At 47.8% G+C, this 20,113-nt stretch overlaps 2 protein-coding genes across 2 annotated transcripts; both read left to right on the top strand.

The window, feature by feature from the left end:
• Positions 1 to 306: 306 nt before the first annotated feature.
• LOC135827848 (uncharacterized protein K02A2.6-like) lies at positions 307 to 4,176 on the top strand. The gene has a single exon (XM_065340316.1). The coding sequence runs from the start codon at positions 307 to 309 to the stop codon at positions 4,174 to 4,176; it is 3,870 nt and encodes a 1,289-aa protein (XP_065196388.1).
• Positions 4,177 to 8,860: 4,684 nt separating this feature from the next.
• On the top strand, positions 8,861 to 15,976 carry LOC135822943 (uncharacterized). The gene is made up of 2 exons (XM_065335786.1): positions 8,861 to 10,431; positions 14,398 to 15,976. Exons 1-2 carry the CDS (start codon positions 9,920 to 9,922, stop codon positions 15,008 to 15,010), a joined length of 1,125 nt encoding a protein of 374 aa, XP_065191858.1. The 5' UTR covers positions 8,861 to 9,919; the 3' UTR covers positions 15,011 to 15,976.
• Positions 15,977 to 20,113: the final 4,137 nt, after the last annotated feature.

Genomic DNA, 20,113 nt, shown 5'->3' with positions numbered 1-20,113 from the left:
TCACACTTATCAATCGTCCTTATTGGTGTAGTGATGCTTTATGCACTCACCTTATTTAGTATACACATTACCCGTATGGGGTTACCCGCACATCCAGAGTGCATGACCTGGTTACCCTAACTGGGCCTACTTGGTGCCCGTAATGGCTTGGTCACCTTGCCTCTCTGGCATGCATGGATATCTTGCTGTTCATCTTTAGTTTCATGGTTCTTTGTCTAAACGACACATCCGAGTGGTAATGGACTGAGTGTGCTGGTGACTGTGTAGTCACTACATGGTGTCAGAAGTGGCAGACGATAAGTCCTCATGGCGGCTTTGCGTTTTTCCCCACCTTCTGCGTTCGACTTTACCCATCCTGGGCAATGGACTGCGTGGAAGCTGCGATTCAATCGGTTTCGAATCGCCAGCAAACTAGACGAGTCCTCGGATGAGGTACAGGTAGCTACTCTAGTGTACACCATGGGCATGGACGCTGATCAGGTGTTTGAGCACCAGCTTGGACTATCGGACGACCAGAAGAAGGATTTTGATGAAGTTTTGAAGGCGTTCGACACGTACTTCACCCCATCCGTCAACATAGTTCACGAACGCTCCAAGTTCGAGCAAATTATCCAGCAGCCCGGCCAGAGTCTTGACGAGTTTGTGCGTGCCTTGTATAAAGGTGCGGAGCATTGTGCGTTTCAAGCAGAAACAGACAACCGGATTCGAGATCGACTGATCGCACACATGCGTGACAAACGTGTCAGCCGAGAATTGCAGATGAAAGCCCCCTCGGAGCAAACACTTGCCAAGTCTCTCGAGTTTGCACGACAGGCAGAGCGTGTTGCACAGCAGGTTGCAGAGCAGTCGTCAGATAGTCGTGGTGCATCCTCTGTTGGACCTGGTGGACTCGCAGCTGCTGGTGTACACCAAAAGAAACGACCCGACAGCAGGCAATGGCATCGCGAACAAGAAACGCATGCTGCTCCATCCTCATCGTGCTGCCCCAACTGCGGCGGTAGGACGCATCCAAGAGATCGATGTCCAGCTCGAGGCAAGTCGTGCCGGTCGTGTGGAAAGAAAAACCATTTTGCGAAAGTTTGCAGGGCGACCCATCAATCGTCTGCCGTCGGCATGAACTCAGTTGGCTTTGCACCGGACGAATCTGACGACCCAGAGCAGTTTTTTGTTGGCACTACCGCTGCGGACAACTCAGACACCTCGCCTTGGTTTGCAGAGTTGCAAGTTGGCACAACGATGGTACGCTTCAAGCTGGACACAGGGGCGGATGTGTCAACGATGTCCAAGACTGTATGGCTCAGCATTAGTCCACAACCCACACTCCAATCAACAAAGGTACAATTGCGTGGTGCCGATGACCAGCTTCTACCTGTGTGTGGCGTTTTTTCAGCTAGCCTGAAGTACAAGGGCAAGGCCACCGATGTTCGAATGTACGTGTTGGAGCGTGCAAGTGGTTGCCTACTCAGCCGCTCTGCATGTGATGAACTTGGACTTGTCAAGCGCGTGAGTGCCACCCGTGCTCAGGTCCAACCTCCATCTGGAAAGCCGCTGGTCGGATGCATGGAGGGACCGCCTGCACATATCCACCTGCAGTCCGATGCGACGCCATACCGTTGTGTGACAGCCCGACGAGTCCCACACCACCTTTTTGGTAAGGTGCGCGAAGAGCTCGCGAGAATGGAGGATGGTGGCATCATAACAAAAGTCAAGGAGCCCACAGAATGGTGCTCGCCAATGGTTCCGGTACTGAAGCCGAATGGAAAGGTTCGGATATGCGTCGACCTGAAACGGCTAAATGCATCCGTGAAGCGGGAAGCGTTCCAGCTACCGACCATTGAGGACACATTGGCCACGCTGTCGAACTCGACCGTATTTACCACTCTTGACACAGCCAATGGGTTTTGGCAGATTCCACTGTCGTCGGACTCTGCCAAGCTAACGACGTTCATTACGCCTTTTGGAAGGTACCACTTCAACCGGTTGCCATTCGGCATAACATCAGCGCCCGAGATTTTCCAGGCCCGAGTCTCCGGTCTCCTGGATGGTCTCCCCGGCGTGTCAGTGTACATGGATGACATCATCGTCTACGGCCGCACAATGGAGGAACATGACCGTCACTTGGCAGAAGTCATGCGGGTTCTGGATGCCGCACACATTACGCTCAACAAGGAGAAGTGCCGGTTCAGACAGAGCCAAGTGAAGTTCCTGGGTCACCTGATCACCAACAAGGGAGTATTGCCGAACCCTGCCAAGATCTCAGCTATCACCAGCCTAAAGCCACCCAAAGATGTCTCTGACCTGAGACGCCTGCTTGGAATGTTCAATTTCCTGGCCCGTTTCATACCCAACCTTTCCGAGGTGAGCTCTCCTCTGCGGACCTTACTTCGCGACGACACTGTCTGGAATTGGGCCGAGCCACAGCAGGAAGCATTCAATCGTCTGAAGCAGTTGGCCACAGAGGCCCCGTGTCTGGCGTTCTATGACCCAAGCCGCCCAACAGTTGTCAGTGCCGACGCAAGCAGCTATGGCCTTGGCGCAGTTCTGCTTCAGCAACACGGTACAGACTACCGAGCAGTTGCCTATGCATCTCGTTCTCTCACCGATACCGAACGCGAGTACGCCCAGATAGAGAAAGAATGTCTGGCAGTCGTGTGGGCATGTGAGCGTTTCCACAGCTTCGTATACGGGTGTCCATCTCTCGTCGTGCATACGGACCACAAGCCGTTGATTCCGTTGATTAATACCCGTGACCTCAACAGAGTTCCACTCCGCTGCCAACGTCTGCTGATGAGACTGATGGCATACAACCCCACAGCAGTCCACATACCAGGGAAGAACCTCGTTGTGGCGGATGCTCTGTCACGATCACCTGAGCCATGCACGGAGACACCGTCACTCGATGCCGAGATTACGATCAACGTTGCGGCTTCCATTCAATCCATCGTGTCATCCGGAAAGTCCCGGGAGATTGCCTCTGCCACTGCTGCCGACCCAGTCCTGAACCGTGTCCTGCAGTACATCCGCACCGGATGGCCTAGCTCAGCGAAAGGTCTCGAGCAGGACATACAGCCGTACTACCACGAACGTCAGTTGTTGTCGTGTGTGGACGGAGTGGTCTACCATGGCCCACGTATCGTCATTCCACCCAGCATGCGCTCCGCTGTTCTCGCTTCCCTGCATGACGGGCATCTGGGAGTGTCCAAATGCAAGGCACGCGCCAAAGATTCCATCTGGTGGTCTGGCCTCAGCAAGCAGATTGAGAACATGGTTGCCACGTGCCCCACCTGCACGAAACACCGCACACAGCACCGGGAGCCCCTCAAGCCGGTTCCACGCCCAGCTCTGCCCTGGAGCACGATTGGCTGTGACCTCATGGAGCACAGAGGAAAGTCGTACCTTGTCGTCGTTGACTACCTATCTCGCTACCTAGACGTAATCCCCATGACGTCCACCACATCTGCTCGTGTCATCGCACACTTGCACAGTCTATTTGCCGTTCACGGGATTCCAGACACAGTGGTCTCCGACAACGGGCCGCAATTCGGCAGTGCCGAATTTCGAAGTTTTGCCACATCGTATGGTTTCACACACCGAACGTCAAGCCCGCAGTACCCGCAATCTAACGGCGAAGCGGAACGAGCTGTACGCACCGCCAAGGGTCTTCTGGAGAAGAATACCAGCTTAGCAGACGCACTCCTCGCTTACCGTGCTACGCCATTAGCAAACGGGTTCGCACCAGCTCAGCTTCTATTCGGTCGCCGCCTCCGGACAACACTGCCAGTCACTGCAGAGCAGCTAAAACCGGAATGGCCTGATCTGACCGCCGTCGCTGAGAAAGAAGCAACTCAACAAGACCGTCAGAAAGCAGACTTTGATCGGAGGCATGCAACACTCCCCCTCCCTGTGTTGCAACCAGGAGACAAGGTTTGGCTAGCTGACACTGGTGCGGAAGGCACTGTGCTGGAACAGCTCAGTGACCGCTCGTATCGTGTACGCATCGGGTCTTCGGGAGCAACGCTTCGAAGGAATCGGCACCATTTGATCCAGCAACCATCAGCACCACCGGTCGACACTGATGGCCCTGTGTGTAATGCCCAGCCAAATGCAGCCGAGCCAGATCGACCAATTCGTCACAATCGTGGCCAGCCAGCGCGGCGTCTCATCGAAGAGTGTTGACTCTCTACAGCTGACGTATCCCGGCTACTGTGCACATAGACAACCTATTGCACATGTATCATTCCGACTACCTACATTATTTGTTTTGTTGCACCTACCTTTCTCTTCTCCTTTCCCTCTTTCTTCTTTTAGGTTACTTTGTATGAGCCTTTTGTCTCAGAAGGGAGATGTAGTGATGCTTTATGCACTCACCTTATTTAGTATACACATTACCCGTATGGGGTTACCCGCACATCCAGAGTGCATGACCTGGTTACCCTAACTGGGCCTACTTGGTGCCCGTAATGGCTTGGTCACCTTGCCTCTCTGGCATGCATGGATATCTTGCTGTTCATCTTTAGTTTCATGGTTCTTTGTCTAAACGAGACATCCGAGTGGTAATGGACTGAGTGTGCTGGTGACTGTGTAGTCACTACAATTGGCGTCACGCCATCGTGGAATAAAAGAATAATAATTGATTCAAGGAGGCACTTTTGATCCACAGCACGTTGGTGCATGCAAATCTGTCCGGTCAATAAAGGATTCCGCTTGGTACAGGGTCCGGCAAACGCAGGTTTTACGGCACTTGCTTTAGGGAATCTAAAACTATCTAAATCAGGCTACACACTAGGGTCCTTCAAACTCGTTATGGACGGTGTTCCGCAAGCACATACATCGATGTACATTGTCCATGTACTATCATAATTATTGTTAGATTGACAGCATGAAACAAGGTGGAGGTCACAGAGGACACTGCTGTCAATCTAACAATATGCGTGAACTATAACAAGGTTTATCTAATACTACTAGTTCTGAACTAGTACTAGTAGTAGTAGTACAATGTCATGTATTAGGTTGTTACATGTATAATAATACCATGTACTATTTATTTATTTATTCACAATCACGTGGCACTAGCCAATGAAATGGTGATGTGGGCGATAGCCAGCCATGGCGGTAATAGAGCTAGAGGGGAGAAAGAAAAAGAATGAAAGGGGAACTGAAAAGCAGGAGAAGCTAGGGCAGGGCTGGATATCAACTAGTAGTATGTTGCATTCTGCAGTACTATCATGTACATGTAGGTAGTACAGTACATGATTGTATGTAAGAGCTGAAAGGCCTGTAAGGTTTGAAGGCTTGCTTTTCGAGTTAGTTGAGTTAGTTGTACTGTGTTTCTTTGCTTTGCTTTTTTCTCATCGTTGCACAAATAAAAGCGGTTCTGAGAATGTTACCAAGGTTACTTGTGGCTTTGGTCGCTACGACTGCAGCAGGTAGCTGTAAACAGTGCACTAGTGTAAGCCTAAATAGGCTGTATCATGTGTATGTGAAGTGAGTCAGTACACCATGCATGCATGGTGTACTGACTACTGTAAGGCCTACTACTAGTACTAAGGCCAGTCAGCTAGTAAGGGAGTAAGGGGTTAGGAGGAGCACAGGCGGTACGCGGTGTACATCACTCATCAGTGGTAGATGGTGCTAGAGACTACTGGGTACTGCCATCGTCGACTACTTGGTCACTCTTGCCGTCTTTGGTCCTTTTAGTTTGGAGCAAAGGAAGTGTCTGCCGGTAAGTTACTGTTGCTAGTTAGCAGCTCAACCTGTGCTACAGACTCTGTTTGAGAACGGGTTTGTTCACAAAGCCAATTGTGCGGAATCATGAGCCTCAGTGAGAACCAAAGCAGCTACCGACTGCTAGCGTTACAAAACCTGTAACGCTAGCAGTCGGTAGCTGTTTTGGTTCTCACTGAGGCTCATGATTCCGCACAATTGGCTTTGTGAACCATTGTACCTATTGCTATTTTTGGTGTGTATAGAGCTTCGAGTCAAGTACATGTACCTGTTGGTGTACCTCACACAGGTCTGCGTGGCAGTATCACTTGTCAGTGTCAGTGTCAGTGAGGATACCTGGAATGGATACTGAGAGTGTATGACGGAATGCCAGCCTCATACATGTACAATGCACATGTATGTCCTGAGACTGTGACTGTGAGAGCAACTCTACTTCTTCTGACTGTGCATGAACTTACTGTACGTCAATAATGGTAAGCTTATACGAGCCAATGAATATTATAGGACAGTCTCGCACATATTGCACTACATGCACATTATAAAAACGTTATCTATAAGAAGAATTCTTAATCTTAGTTTGAACTTGCCATTACCTGGTGCCAGTGGTGGGACTGTAGTCACTGTACGCTGTGCACTCTGCCGGTTTGTTCCATAATCCTCCAGTTGTGCACAGCCTGTAATATCCAGACCGTGCGTGCGTGCAGAGGCTCACATGGCCTCCGTACGCGGCCGTAGGCAACGTTCTAACACTGGTCTGTATACTACTGGTCTGTATTATAGTGGATATCACAGGTAGCCCTTTCTTTCCCAAAGCAAAGGTCCTCGCCCCTTTTTCGCCCTTTTTGGAAAGGCCCGTTTCTTTCGTCCTTTATTGCGTTATTTGGTGAATATCGCCCTTTTGAGCTTTTTGAGCTGAAAAAGTGCTAAAATCTGTTTGCTCATGCATGCGATCACAGTTTTCGAGTGCTCGATGGGCCTTGGCACGCCGCATTTTTGGGGGGCAACAAGTAACAAAGTGGTGAAGCTTGTACCCGGTGTACACAATGCTGGGGTTTTTGAACTTTACTTCCTGTTTTGCCTTTCGTGGACCCATAAATGGAAGAGTTCGTATTCATTTCTCAGGTTGGGTTCATACATGTATCTGAACATGTACATGTATCATGGCTATGCTAAGTATGCTTCACTGAAAAAAGAGCACTTTTGCCTGTTTTTTACTGAAAAAAGAGCACTTTTTCAGCATAATTATTTTGAGGAACGCGAAAAGCACTAAGTGCGAATTAAAAGAGCACCTTTGGGAAAGGGCTAATCACGGGGCTGGATATCACAGGTCATGATACCCATGACTGGGCTGGATATCGCAGGTCAGGATACCCATGACTGGCCCACACTGCCATGCCAGAGTACCACATGACAGAACTTGGAACCAATTAGGCCTTGACAGATTATGCTAGCATAATTCTTCGCATAATTCCTACCAAAATCGAATACTCGCATAATTCGAGGCAAATTGCATACGTATCGCATAAAATTGGAATAATCCGCCTGTTCGCATCAAATTCCATACAGTTGTACAATGTTCTACAAGTACAAGTAGATGCACCAGGAAGTCGTAGGTTTACGACTCCCTTGAAAACATGTCCAGCCCACTACAATCAGTGATGGTCGTAGCTAGGTCGGACGGTGCGTTGACCCCGTTGAACTTTTGCTACTGCAGTACAACGCCCTCTACAAAAAATTCCCCTGTTATTTTGCACAGAACCATTATACATGTACATTAGCAGCATATGTGAGCATAATGCGGCATAATATGATGACTTTTAGCATAAAAGAGCATAATTCTGCAATTTTTTCAGCAATGCGAAAAGCATAATTTCATGAAAATATTAGCATAATCTGTCAAGGCCCAGAACCAATTGGCTGTACAGGCTGGATAGTGAATGAACGTACACAACAAATGATCGCCATCATTGCCATCGGCAATTATATTTGGGCTCAAAAGCTATGACGTCAGAAGTCAAAATCTAAATTCATCAATAATAAATTAAATGACAAATACGGACATATGAATCCACTCCGCCCATGGCGAAGTACAGGGTGTGGTGGGTGGGCCCCTTGTGTGGTGTTTCTGTACCAGGAGTGGGTCCCTGACAGGGAGGGCCCAGTCCAGTCACTACAGGCGGATGTATCACCCTGCTGTGAAGGAATTTGAACCACCCAAACGTGTATTGATCCATACAAAAACTGGATCAATGTGGATACAAAAATCATCGTTGTCATGACTCCCAGCTGGCTGTTATGTAACACTTTCAAGCTCTAGGGGTATCTGCACGACTTTTAGAAGGTGCTTCGTAGTGTCACACCGTCCGGCATAGCACAATATGTTACATCTGCATGTCACTGGCCAATACCGTGCAATCTCAACTGATTACGGAGAAAACTGGGAAACTGCAAAGGTGGCTCGTTAATCTCTCCGATTTTCCTCAAATTTGCAGGAAGATTGAATCATTTTGGATTGACATAATTCTATCTTCTGCTACTACTTATGCAACAACCATGCAACAGATTCGTTGCACAGCTTACTTGCGGACACCTTGGAACTGGGGATACCTAGAAATGTGCCCAAAAACGCAACTGAATTTTGGGACCCAAAGCCAAGCGCTGGTAAATCATACAAGTACACGACAGAACTCAGAAAAACACCATCATAATGCCAACACTTCCTCACTTGCCAAGGTAGTGCTGACATCGCCACCACACTCAGCCATGCCTACTCGTATAATATAATATGAGTAGGCATGGCTGAGTGTGGTGGTGATGTAATATTATCCTGGAGGGCAGTGGCCATCATCTCCAGATGTTACTAATTTGCATCACGAAAACAGCCCAACTTCAAGTGCCACAATGGGAACGGGGAATATTCTCAATCTGTTGCAACTCAGACGTTCATGTCAATCTGTTGCAACCCACGATTCACTATCAATTCTAGTCTCTTTGCTACGTGCAGTATCACTGTATAATATTCTGTTCTGGGTTGCTGAATGAAGAGAGCTAAGCAGCCAATCATTACGGTAGGTCACATTTTATTTTCTCGCTCCGTCACCATTGTCGTGTACATTGTACATGTACATGTACATGTACATGTACATTTCCACGCAGGCCGCTTTAGACAGTTTGCTATTTGAGTATTTCCATAGGAACCAGGGCCCTAGCGGGCAGGCAAAAGTAAGGGTAAAATTTACACGTGCAGTCGTGCAGTAGATACTCTTTATTGAACTAACTAATTACTTACTTACTTACCAGATCAAGACGAGACTTGACAAGAGGAGATCAGTCTGTTTGTGCTTGCAGAATAGAGAGTTCCGCACGACACTCGACAGTAATCATCCAGGCCAGCTACGAAGACCTAAGTCCTTAGCTCATGCATGCCTGGAGCGCAGGGCACGCATCACTCGTCCACGGTGCATGTCATGTTCGTGTACTTCCGGTGCCAAACCTTGGCCTGCATGCACCCATGGGGCCACTGGGGTCGTGGAGGCCAGCAGTTCAAAGGTGCGTTGGGCGAGGTTTTTTGCCATGATTAGGGCCCAGTGTCGGCGATCACTTCAGCCTAGTTCAGGATGGAACTGACCTGCACAATACTGCAGCAACGACGTGCTTCCCCGCTGCATAGTCTGGCTTGGTGCATACCCACCGCAGGCACTGTGCTGGACTACTAGTACTAGCTCTTTCTTGTCCTTGCTTTTGCCCCACAATGCACTACACGGGCCCGCTTTTGTCGTTTTGAACGGTCACACAAGAGCACTAGCGAAGTCTGCTGCCTGTGTGAAGATAACTGAAGATATTGACCAGCCTTCAAACGTACGGCCTGCAAGGCTTGTTTTGGGCTGTTTCAAGCCTTTCGCTCTAGTGTCGTCAGCTTACCTGCATGAGCGGGAACGAGAAAAAGTCTGAAAGTCTGCCAACCTCTTCCTCTCCGCTGCCAAAAGTCGAAAAGCCTGATTGAGTTCGATAGTGCAACGTTTCAAAGCACTGCGACGAAACGACGTTACGTCCTGCTACTGTGCTGTGTGAGAGGCCTAGCTGCCACGGTCCTCGCCGACTCTTCGGCCAAGGACCGCGATCAGATCGCATACTGTAACACATTGTGACACGGTGACAAACTCGAACGTTAGTATCAGTACTAAAATTGGTAGCAATGGGGAACTGCTTGTCAAAGCGTCACGGCAGTCTAACTTTGGACCACACTGCCAGCGCCAGTAGCCCCACTGCCAGTGGCATGGTTGACATAGGGACAGCTGCTGCTGCTGGTGGTGATAATGATACTGGAACTGGCGGTAGAGATAGCAACAGTCCTCGACCGAAGCATAGTCCGTCCACCTCGGCTTCAAGTTCTAGCTGCAACGTGGGAGCAACGACGGGTACGGGCAGCGTAGAGGGTGAGGGACCGGGAGCGCAAGACAGCGGCGGCCACGGCATGACTTCTGCTGGTGTCTGTGTGGAGAGAACACATGCTACCAACCCAGAGTGTCAGCAACCACGCAGCGACCAGGGGAACTGCAAAGAATATGACGTGGACACTCCTCTGGTCGCCGATTCCAGTGACATGAACGTCATGAAGACTGAAGACGAGAGCAAAGATCAAGCAGTGACCCTCATAGAAATAGCAAAGGGAGCGAAGTATGAGGAGAATGGCTACAAGCAAGCTGAGTAAGTACATTGTACCCTGTTATGTTCACAATTGTGTACATCATGTATAATGCTCCGAAATCTCTCTTCATGCCAAGTATAGGGCTGAAACGATTGTACGGATTACTCGGTAATTGCAACAAAAATAGTTTAAAGGGGAAGTTAAGGCAAAAATTAAAATTTCACCAGTTGTAGTCTTCGGGGTGCTGAGTCGAATGGTCTTGGTCCGAGAAAGCTGAGACGCTCCCTTCCTACTTGAATCCCAATCGAACTCGCGCACTTCCACCGAAACTGGGTGACTGCGCCCTACTAGATGGGGATTTGTATGCAAAATGTCACTAAAAGCGCCGTTTCGTTCTTATAAAAGCACGGATGACCGCGATTGGCTCATATGTTGTAGTCTTTTGGACGCTGCGTCGACTGGTTTTGGTCCGAAAAGGCTGCGATGCAGCGTTCCTCCTTTATTCCCAATCGAACATGGTTGAAGAAGCGGTCACGTGCTCCTGCGTACACCAGTCAGCTGGTCACCGTGCCTGCAGGGTACAACTTACTAGCCTGTTTGACCTTTTTTGGGTGCAGTCCTGTCACTCGAGTTGAACCTTGGTGTGAAAGTTGTCGCCTGCTGGCGTGGTGACCAGGTGATTTGGGCACCCAGGAGCACGTGACCACTTGTTCAACCATGTTCGATTGGGAATAAAGGAGGAACGCTGCATCGCAGCTTTTTCGGACCAAAACCAGTCGACTCAGCGTCCAAAAGACTACAACATATGGGCCAATCGCGGTCATCCGTGCTTTTATAAGAACGAAATGGCGCTTTTAGTGACATTTTGCATACAAATCCCCATCTAGTAGGGCGCAGTCACCCAGTTTCGGTGGAAGTGCGCGAGTTCGATTGGGATTCAAGTAGGAAGGGAGCGTCTCAGCTTTCTCGGACCAAGACCATTCGACTCAGCACCCCGAAGACTACAACTGGTGAAATTTTAATTTTTGCCTTAACTTCCCCTTTAATGTCCAGAACGTTTTCTTGTCAATCATCAGTGGCACATCGTGATTAAAGGGGAAGTGCATCGATTTTTCGAGTAGGGTCCAGAAGAAAGACAATTTGATATCGGTTCGAATGGCATATCTCTCGCTTCCATACGATAAGCCAAACTTGCCAAATCACCAATTGTATGCTCACGTTGCCATAGCGACCAGCGCAGTGATGACGTATGAAAGGCTTAGCTCCTCCACAGAGAAGGTCGATCACTGCAGAAATTGGTCATTTTCAATTGTCTTATTGTATTCATGATGTGAAAGAAGTGCTGTGTTCAATGCTGTTAGTGCCGTGAACTGTTTATCGCCCTTCTCATGCATTTTCCTAGGCTGACTGTGCCTAGGAAATGGTTTCCTCCAGGACAAGATGCTTGGAATTCGGCATCTCTCCTGAGACATTTTCAGCAAACTTTCAAACCTACGACATTATTTCATTCGTCAATCTCCACCATCCGTCGTCTCACCTGGCTTCAGAAGATGTTACGAGAGATAGGAGAGTCGCCAGGAAGCATCACATTCATCTTCAGGAAGTGGAAAGAGCAAACGGCATGGTCCTTGGTTGGGGGAAATGCTGAACGTCTGATTTGTCCCAACCAAGATTTCAGCATTTTGTTCGTCACTATTTTCGCTTGTCTGCTGGTGTCTCCGCACTCCAGCTTTCTCCTATCGGTGTCACGTCCCAGTACACAATCGAGAGGACTACTAACAAACAGTTCACTGCACTAACAGCATTGAACACAGCCCTTCTTTCACTTCGTGAATACAATAAACCAATTGAAAATGACCAAATTCTGCAGTGATCGACCTTCTCTGTGGTGGAGCTAAGCCTTTCGTACGTCATCACTGCGCTGGTCGCTATGGCAACGCGAGTATACAATTGGCGATTTGGCAAGTTTGGCTTATCGTATGGAAGCGAGAGATATGCCATTCGAACCGATATCAAATTGTCTTTCTTCTGGACCATACTCGAAAAATCGATGTACTTCCCCTTTAAAGGGAAAGAGGAAACAACCTATGCCACTGATGATTGTGACAAGAAAACGTTCTGGACACTTAAAACTATTTTGGTTGCAATGCTTGTGATACGAGTGTGTATTTGATATTCACGGTTCATCGCTATGCTAAGATTGTTATCTCCACACCGCCTACTCAGTAGTTGATCGATAATTCCAAACAATCAACTAATCCTCTAATGAAGTCTATGCATCCACGCCGTCCAAACCAGTCTAAAAGAACACACAAAATATATTTATTAAGGAACCAAACGTTTACGTTCCTTTCTCATCATGGGCTCATACAAGAAATAGTGAAGTGACCTTAACAGCAACTATGTGGGCAAGGAAATGGGGGAGATAACCATCATGTTTCGATATCCGTCTGTTCTATTCGCAGCACCTAAGCCTATTGCCTCTGTGTATCTGTTGTATTCTTCTATTCATGTTATGTTTACCATTGTTGCCTATCGCCCCCCCCCCCCCCCCCCCCTCTCCACACCGTAGGCTACATTGGACACTATATCCTGGCCGCCATCAAGAGTACATATCCCCCAAGTGTGTGCAACTGCCTGCACAGCCTCTATGCTGTGCTGCGACGGCAGAACTTCACATCACGTGACATGGTTCAAAAGGTTATGCTGGAAACAGTGCAAAGTGACCACAAGAGAGTTAACCCTGTATCTATCATGCACAGAGTGGAAACAGTGCAAAGTGACCACAAGAGAGTTAACCCTGTATCTATCATGCACAGAGTGGAAACAGTGCAAAGTGACCACAAGAGAGTTAACCCTGTATCTATCATGCACAGAGTGGAAACAGTGCAAAGTGACCACAAGAGAGTTAACCCTGTATCTATCATGCACAGAGTGCAAACAATGTGTACAGGTTCATCACGACGCGATGTGAAGTTCTGCCATCGCAGACCCCATAGCTGGAGTTGCACACTCTAGGGGGTTATGTACTCTTGCCGCCATGGGAAGGTGTAATGGAAAATCGCAGTACTAGCCACAAACGAAAATTATCTCGATTTGCTGAATAGGGATTGTGATTGGGATTGGTTTGGCTGGATTGCACGGTTACACGGATCCCCATACACTAACAACTCTGAGCGCTTTGCTCTGGGATTGCAGGGTGTTCCGTACGCAGTTCATGATATCATTACAGACTGATCTGACTTGCTTCCACGGGGGTGTCATCAGGCAGAGGGGAGTTGTACAACTGGGGTTGGGGGAGGGGGGGGGGGGGGCAGGGTATCCCTCAGGGAAAAAAACGAATATTTGGCCAACAGGGCGCGTTTACTGAGCACTCTAGGTTCAGGCACTCTGGCGGGCTGGGTGGACCGTCCTGGACGAAAAGTGGTACAGCCATGGTTGTACTGGTTGAACCATGTGTGACTAACCCTGTTCCAAGCATATCTCTACCTAGGAAAGATAAGATCCTGATAGGGCAAGGGTGGTTTAAGCTTGCGCCCATATGCCCATAACTTGTGCCCAGGGACGCGCAGAATGAATGGTAGGAATCACTAGGGAAACCACTACCTTAGTCAAGTGAGATGGAGACCGTAAAGATGACCATCCAGCCGGTAAACCGTGAACCCTCGTGGATGTGCTTGTGGTAGGAACTTTCGATTTTATAATCGGTGATGTGTTCTATCGCATGTAGGATCACAATTCCAAAGCAAAAAGCTTGGAACTGTTCGTGAGAATCTATGCTATCCGACCAATCCAATCAGATCCAATCTACATGTATTGGACATATCGAGAAAACAGTCCCCGTTATTTTCACTCCATCGTCAAAGGCAAAAAAAGACGTTTGACTGGTGTAGGGTTTGCTTGCTGTTTGTACTGCTTGTGCTGGGTTTTTCAAGCTCTCTGCAGGGAGCGTTATAACCCTAGCGGCGCCGCAGTACTGAATTCTACATTCTATCGCTTCTTTTGCTTCTTTTGGGTGCTCTTAGATTATTTCCAGCAACTTCTGAAAGTGCACCAACTGCTTTGTCTGAAGATACCGAGGACACCTTAAACGACGAAGCAGCAGCAACAGTAGCTGAAGTGGTCAGCGGAGGAGCTGGCAATATTCCCCTGCTAATTGTAACAGATGCTTCAAACACTAGCACCACAAACACCGAGTCATCGGAGAATGAGAATCACTCGCGATCTCTGTCCCTCACAAACCAATTCCATGACTCTCTTCAGGAAGCAGAGGCCAACGGAACTGAAGACGATATTGAACCTTGCAACTCCTGTGAGCCACCGGATGTGACTCACCATGTTGAGCAGCCTGCCGAAGAGCTTGGCAATCAGAATGGAAATGCTGAGGCAGCAGTGGAGGATCATGCTCAAGCCGCTTTGCAACAGTCCGAGTCCCCTGTTGCCAGTGATCCTGGTCAGGTGGATATACCAGTGCCTGACACTGCACTTGCAGCTGTGGACGATGCCTGCTCGGGTGACGTTGATCTTGGTGAGGTGCGCGAGGCAGTGACGTCTACACCTGCACACTGTCAATCACCTAGCCCTGAGGCAATGGATCTCATACCTGCAACAAATTCTGAGATATGTGATGACTGGTGATGAACATGGATTGTGGGCACATTACACACTGTTCAGCACATCCCAGTCTCGCTTTTTGCTCGTTTGCTCTGCCAACAATGGGAAAGACTTCACGTCCACCATGAAACACAGACGTGATTGTACCAAGCAAGATCCGTTCATTGCTGGTGATAACGCTGCTCCGCCTATGACTCTGGACTATTTTTCCACTCACAGCATGAAGATATACTCCTCTTTAGATTCAAGCCATCCGCCTTGTCGAAATATTATTCGACATGGCTTCACATCTGCTTCTTCCGAAGTTGTGAAGTTCAAGAACTTCATCATATACATGTATATGCCCATTGTACCTGAAGTAAAAAAAAAGAGAAGGTGAATGTTACATTCCTGTCCCATTCACTCATGTGTCGATGCAGCAGAACGATCAGCAGGACGATCCAAGTAGTTTTAAATTGCCAAACATTTTCGTTATACACTTTAAACTAGTGTAAGGGTAATGCTGTCGTCACTCTGAACTCTGAACTCTGAACTCTGAACTCTGAAGCTTGTGTGGCGGCTTGGATGATACTTTGGAGGGGAAGGCAACACCTTTTTGTTCACTCTCTCATCGCGCCTACAGTATTCTCTGTATGCCCCTCACACCATGTACACCTTTCTAGAATGAGGTCAACATCATTGTTCAGGAGATGACCAGTCAGCAAAGTTCCCATCAAGGGTCAAATCAAATGACTCAAGCCCGGCTCAGTCGTAATCTTGCTATGCTTTGATTATGCGTACAGGGCCTTGGATTCGTTTCAAGCCTGCTCAATTGTAATTTTACTACTCTTTCATGGCGGAGTCATGACATTAGAATAGTGGATGCACTCCACAAAGGTGTGCACACCTTTGTGCATGCCTTTCTGTACACTGAGGATCCTTTTACAATGCTGCACAGTGTAAAACTGATAACTACACCGTTCAGACATGTGTGCAGTACATGCAGTTTGATCTGTATGGGTTTCACTATTTGTCCGAAGCTAGCTAAATCCTTATAAAAAATGGCATGGAAACAATCATTTGAATAAGACTATGAACAGAAACAAATGTGCCCTCATAAAAATGTGCAAAAGTGAGCAAGGATGGTCTTCTGTTTCCTGAGGACGTTTCCGTTGTGATTCGTTTTTTGATTGCGAATTTGTGATTTATTCCAACGGACGGATATCGCAAGAAAACATTCTTGGAAACACAAGACCGGCATCCTTGCTTACATGTATGCACATACATGTATTCATGAGGTGGCATGTGAAACTGTTCATAGTTGTGTTCTTAGTTGTATTCAAAACCCCAAGAGCGTACGCATATTGGATACCAACATGTTGCTTTCAAATTCCCTAGAATGGAAAATGACATTCACAACAAGAGCACAACATTTCATTTACTTCAATTCTCTTTGCACTCAGCCCACAATACTGCACAAACCTAGAGTATACGAGCACCTTTTTTTTCCTTTGAGTTACAATTAATTGTTGTAACCCGGCATGCGGACCGTAGTAGAGTAGTAGAGTGCTGTGAGGATGTATGGATATAATGGGGGTTGCTTCTGTGCAGACTTTTCAGGAGCGGGAAGTGGGCATTGCTTCCTGGATATGAGCCGCTGTCACTTCTCTATGTCATGCCGCAGGCCATCCAACTTGTCTTGAGCGGAATGCTTTTTAGCTCAGGTTGTCAACAATGATTCCGAGCAGTGCGTCTTAACCTCAGTTTAACTGACGGTGTAGTTGAGGCACGGCAGCATACCAACAAGGAGAACTCATTGCTGAGACCACTCCGCACCCGTCACAGCAAGTAACATGCTCCAGCCAGAGTAGGCTGTGTTTACTAAGAACCCATGTTTCCATCGGGAATCTCGCTCCGTGGTCAGATGTTCTACCAGGCAGGTAGCAGAAAGTCTTTTCACCCACCTAGAATGAATGTGTACGTGTACCAGTATGTGCAGAATGTGTCATGGCAATCAGGCCAGCACTACAGAATGTGTTCACACTTTCAACTGTACTCGCGCATACACGCATACACGGACACGCATGCACACACACACGCACACACACACACACACACCACCTCAGACCTCAGACCTGCCCATCGCGGAAGCGATGATAGCGAACAGCTATGTTAGACATAGCAACTTGTGCTGGGATCGCACCATTCTACAGCTTGCAAGGCTGATGAATTGACCGCCACTATTTTTAGCCTGGTATCCAAAATGTACTTGACTACAAACTCAGTACAAAGTGATCAAAATATTATACAAATTTATCACTCTCTTAGTATAGACTCCCATTGATTTTCGCTACTGTAAATATACAAAATGTCGGCGCTTCACGATTTTTGGCATTTCGGCGGCGATTTATTTTCGGCGTGGGGTAGAGGGCATGGTATAGTGCGACAGATGCTGTGAAAAAATTCATCGGCGTTTTAATTTAGGCGTTTTGGGTCGGTGCCGAATAAAGCCGAAATTAAATAGCTGCCGAAAATTTGTATATTTGTATACCTAAGCAGTCAAATATTCCTGCATATTTCACTCCTTAGGGCTATATTAAATTTTTACTTCTTATATTTGACTGCTCATGGGTTGCGCAGTTGAACGGTGCCTGCAGCATGGTCACTGTATGAGTACTCAGAGTAGGTGATCAGGGTGATCATGGTGATGGTGCAACCGTTGTGCAATCATAAAACCAGGATTCATGAGGTAATCGTTCTGGAATTTGAAATACCGGCTGTTTGTCGTGATAAATCTAATATTGACTTCGTACTTGATCAGTATACGAAATAAAGGCCTTGTACTCAGTCAATATTAGATACGTAGCAGGTAGCAGATGCATGTAACTGCTTGTCATAAGCAACCGAATGAGTGGCATGAAGTCCAGCAAAACGCTACTTCTGAATTGCTGCAACTATTACGCATTGTCAAGTACAGTAGCCGTTGATTCCAATTCTAGTTTTACATGTCCTCAGCGGCTGAGGACCTCACTAACTCTGAACAAGTAACTATCCAGTGGTCAAATACACAATCAAGCGTGCAGTACTTAGCCGAGCAAAATAAAAATGAATGCTGCACATGTAACTTGTCTAATGTTGTATGGCACAATATTATTGACTATTATTGATTTTTCCAATTGTCCGCAAACTCCAACGCAGCCACTTACACAAGTATTATTGACTTGTTCGGTTCAATTATCTAGGGCCAACTTGTAACAGTGCAAATTGCCATTCTTTTCACCTGTTTCCAAAATGCTTCTCTCCCTCAGCAGCGAATATAGTGCTCTCTTCGTTCTCTTCTTGATCGCCGGTTCGCACCGTCCCGTTCCGAGGTCACCACCTTCAATGAGAACGGTTATTTCCCGTGCGTTGCTGAGGTTTGGTGGGTGGTCTCTCAATTTTCTCATCGTCTCCAGCACTATGCTCTTAAACTCTGGGTCGCTCAGTAACACTAATTCGTCAGCTTTGGAGTGCTGCTTGGCAGCAGTAGTAGCAGCAGCAAGAGCAGGATGCTCAGTAAGGCAATTATGGGGTTCTGTAATGGCAGACTGTAGACGTCGTGCGAGACCGTCAAAATGACATCTGTACAGCACAGCTAGGAAGATCACAAGTGGACTCTTGCTACTATACGCATTCTCACCGTCCGTTTCGATCAGCTTTTGGGTCTTCTCCTCCACTTGTCCCAGCAAGATACGCATATGATCGATCCTAGTGTCTTGCTTATGGCTTGCCTTCAGGTAACATTGGGTAGCTTCATGCTCCGACCCTACTGCTAACTCAAAGAACCCGAACTCCTTCAATCTGTCAATGATTGAAGCCACATCGCCGGTTCCCTTCGTGACTTCATCCAATATATCGGTCCAGCAATTCTGAACACAGGCAATTGGCCGTGTACACCTGGATTCTTTGATGTCAGCTGCTAATTTGGTCGGAACGAATCCATGCGATATTTCTGCACCAGCACCTTCTTCAACCATTGATCATCCAGACTCAGCTTTCTTAGCCGCCTGCGGTCTGCATTTCTTCTGAGAAGAGGACATAGCGATCCGTGTCCTAGTTGCTGCTCCAGACGTTGATAACACTGCAACAAATGTCCGTGTAACCTCCTAGTCTGTGCAGCGTTTTATTCCAAGGACGACATAATTATTACGGCTTTCGCACTAGCGCAGATGAGAAAATCGCTTGCCCAGGCCAGGCCAGGGCACCTGCTACGTCGCTGACGATTCTGACCTCATCACTCACATCAGCTACCTAGCTAGGGTGTACGAGCGAGCGACTCGTAGCTTGCTTCGAGCTGATTACTGACCTGACAGCGAAAGCGAGCAAGGAACGAAACAAGAAAGTCACAATGTCATCATTGCGTTGTGCACGAGGCAAACAAATCTAGCCTATCCGCTGCAGCTACCGCGGGCATCATTGCGTTGTGCACGAGGCAAACAAATCTAGCCGATCCGCTGCATGCCTGGGGAATACCGGTCCGTCCCTGCACGCTCAACCCAAAAATGCCTGCACAAGAAAAGGGCTCTAGCCTAGCCCAGGTAGATCTACATGTTCCCCTGCGCTGCTGACTGCTATCCATCTGAATTCTGATGACTCATGTACGTGACACAGACAGACTCTGCACTCTCTGTCTGCAGTCTGCAAGGCCAAGGACTTACATGTAGGTCAGGAGTTAGGTAACTGGTTGGATCATGGAGTCGTGCAGACAGCGCGGCATGCATGTAAGTGGCGTCATATTTGCTGGGGAAGAAATCGTGTATTCCCCTTCCGTTCGGTCAAGAAATAGTTTCGGTCAGGATAAGCTGTGTCAGCATGCAGTGTCTCAGCTAGGGGTGTGCGGATAATGCTCGAAAAGGTGGCAGATTCTGCTCGAAAAGCAGTGAAATTGGCAGAACCATACAAACCTTATGGCGGGTAGCCCATTCCCTAAGGCTAAGGTGCTTTTTTTAATTCGCACTTAGTGCTTTTCGCGTCCCTCAAAATATGCTGAAAAAGTGCTCTTTTTTCAGTGAAAACAGGCAAAAAGTGCTCTTTTTCTGTGAAACATAGCCATGATACATGTTCAGATATGATTTATATTTTGGCCTGTGGGGATTGCCCTATCAAAAA

Source organism: Sycon ciliatum, chromosome 1, assembly GCF_964019385.1.
Source record: "Sycon ciliatum chromosome 1, ocSycCili1.1, whole genome shotgun sequence".
In the NCBI taxonomy this organism is placed as follows: Eukaryota; Metazoa; Porifera; class Calcarea; order Leucosolenida; family Sycettidae; genus Sycon; species Sycon ciliatum.
The sequence above is the reverse complement of the archived record's forward strand: the minus strand, read 5'-3'. Positions and strand labels throughout refer to the sequence as shown.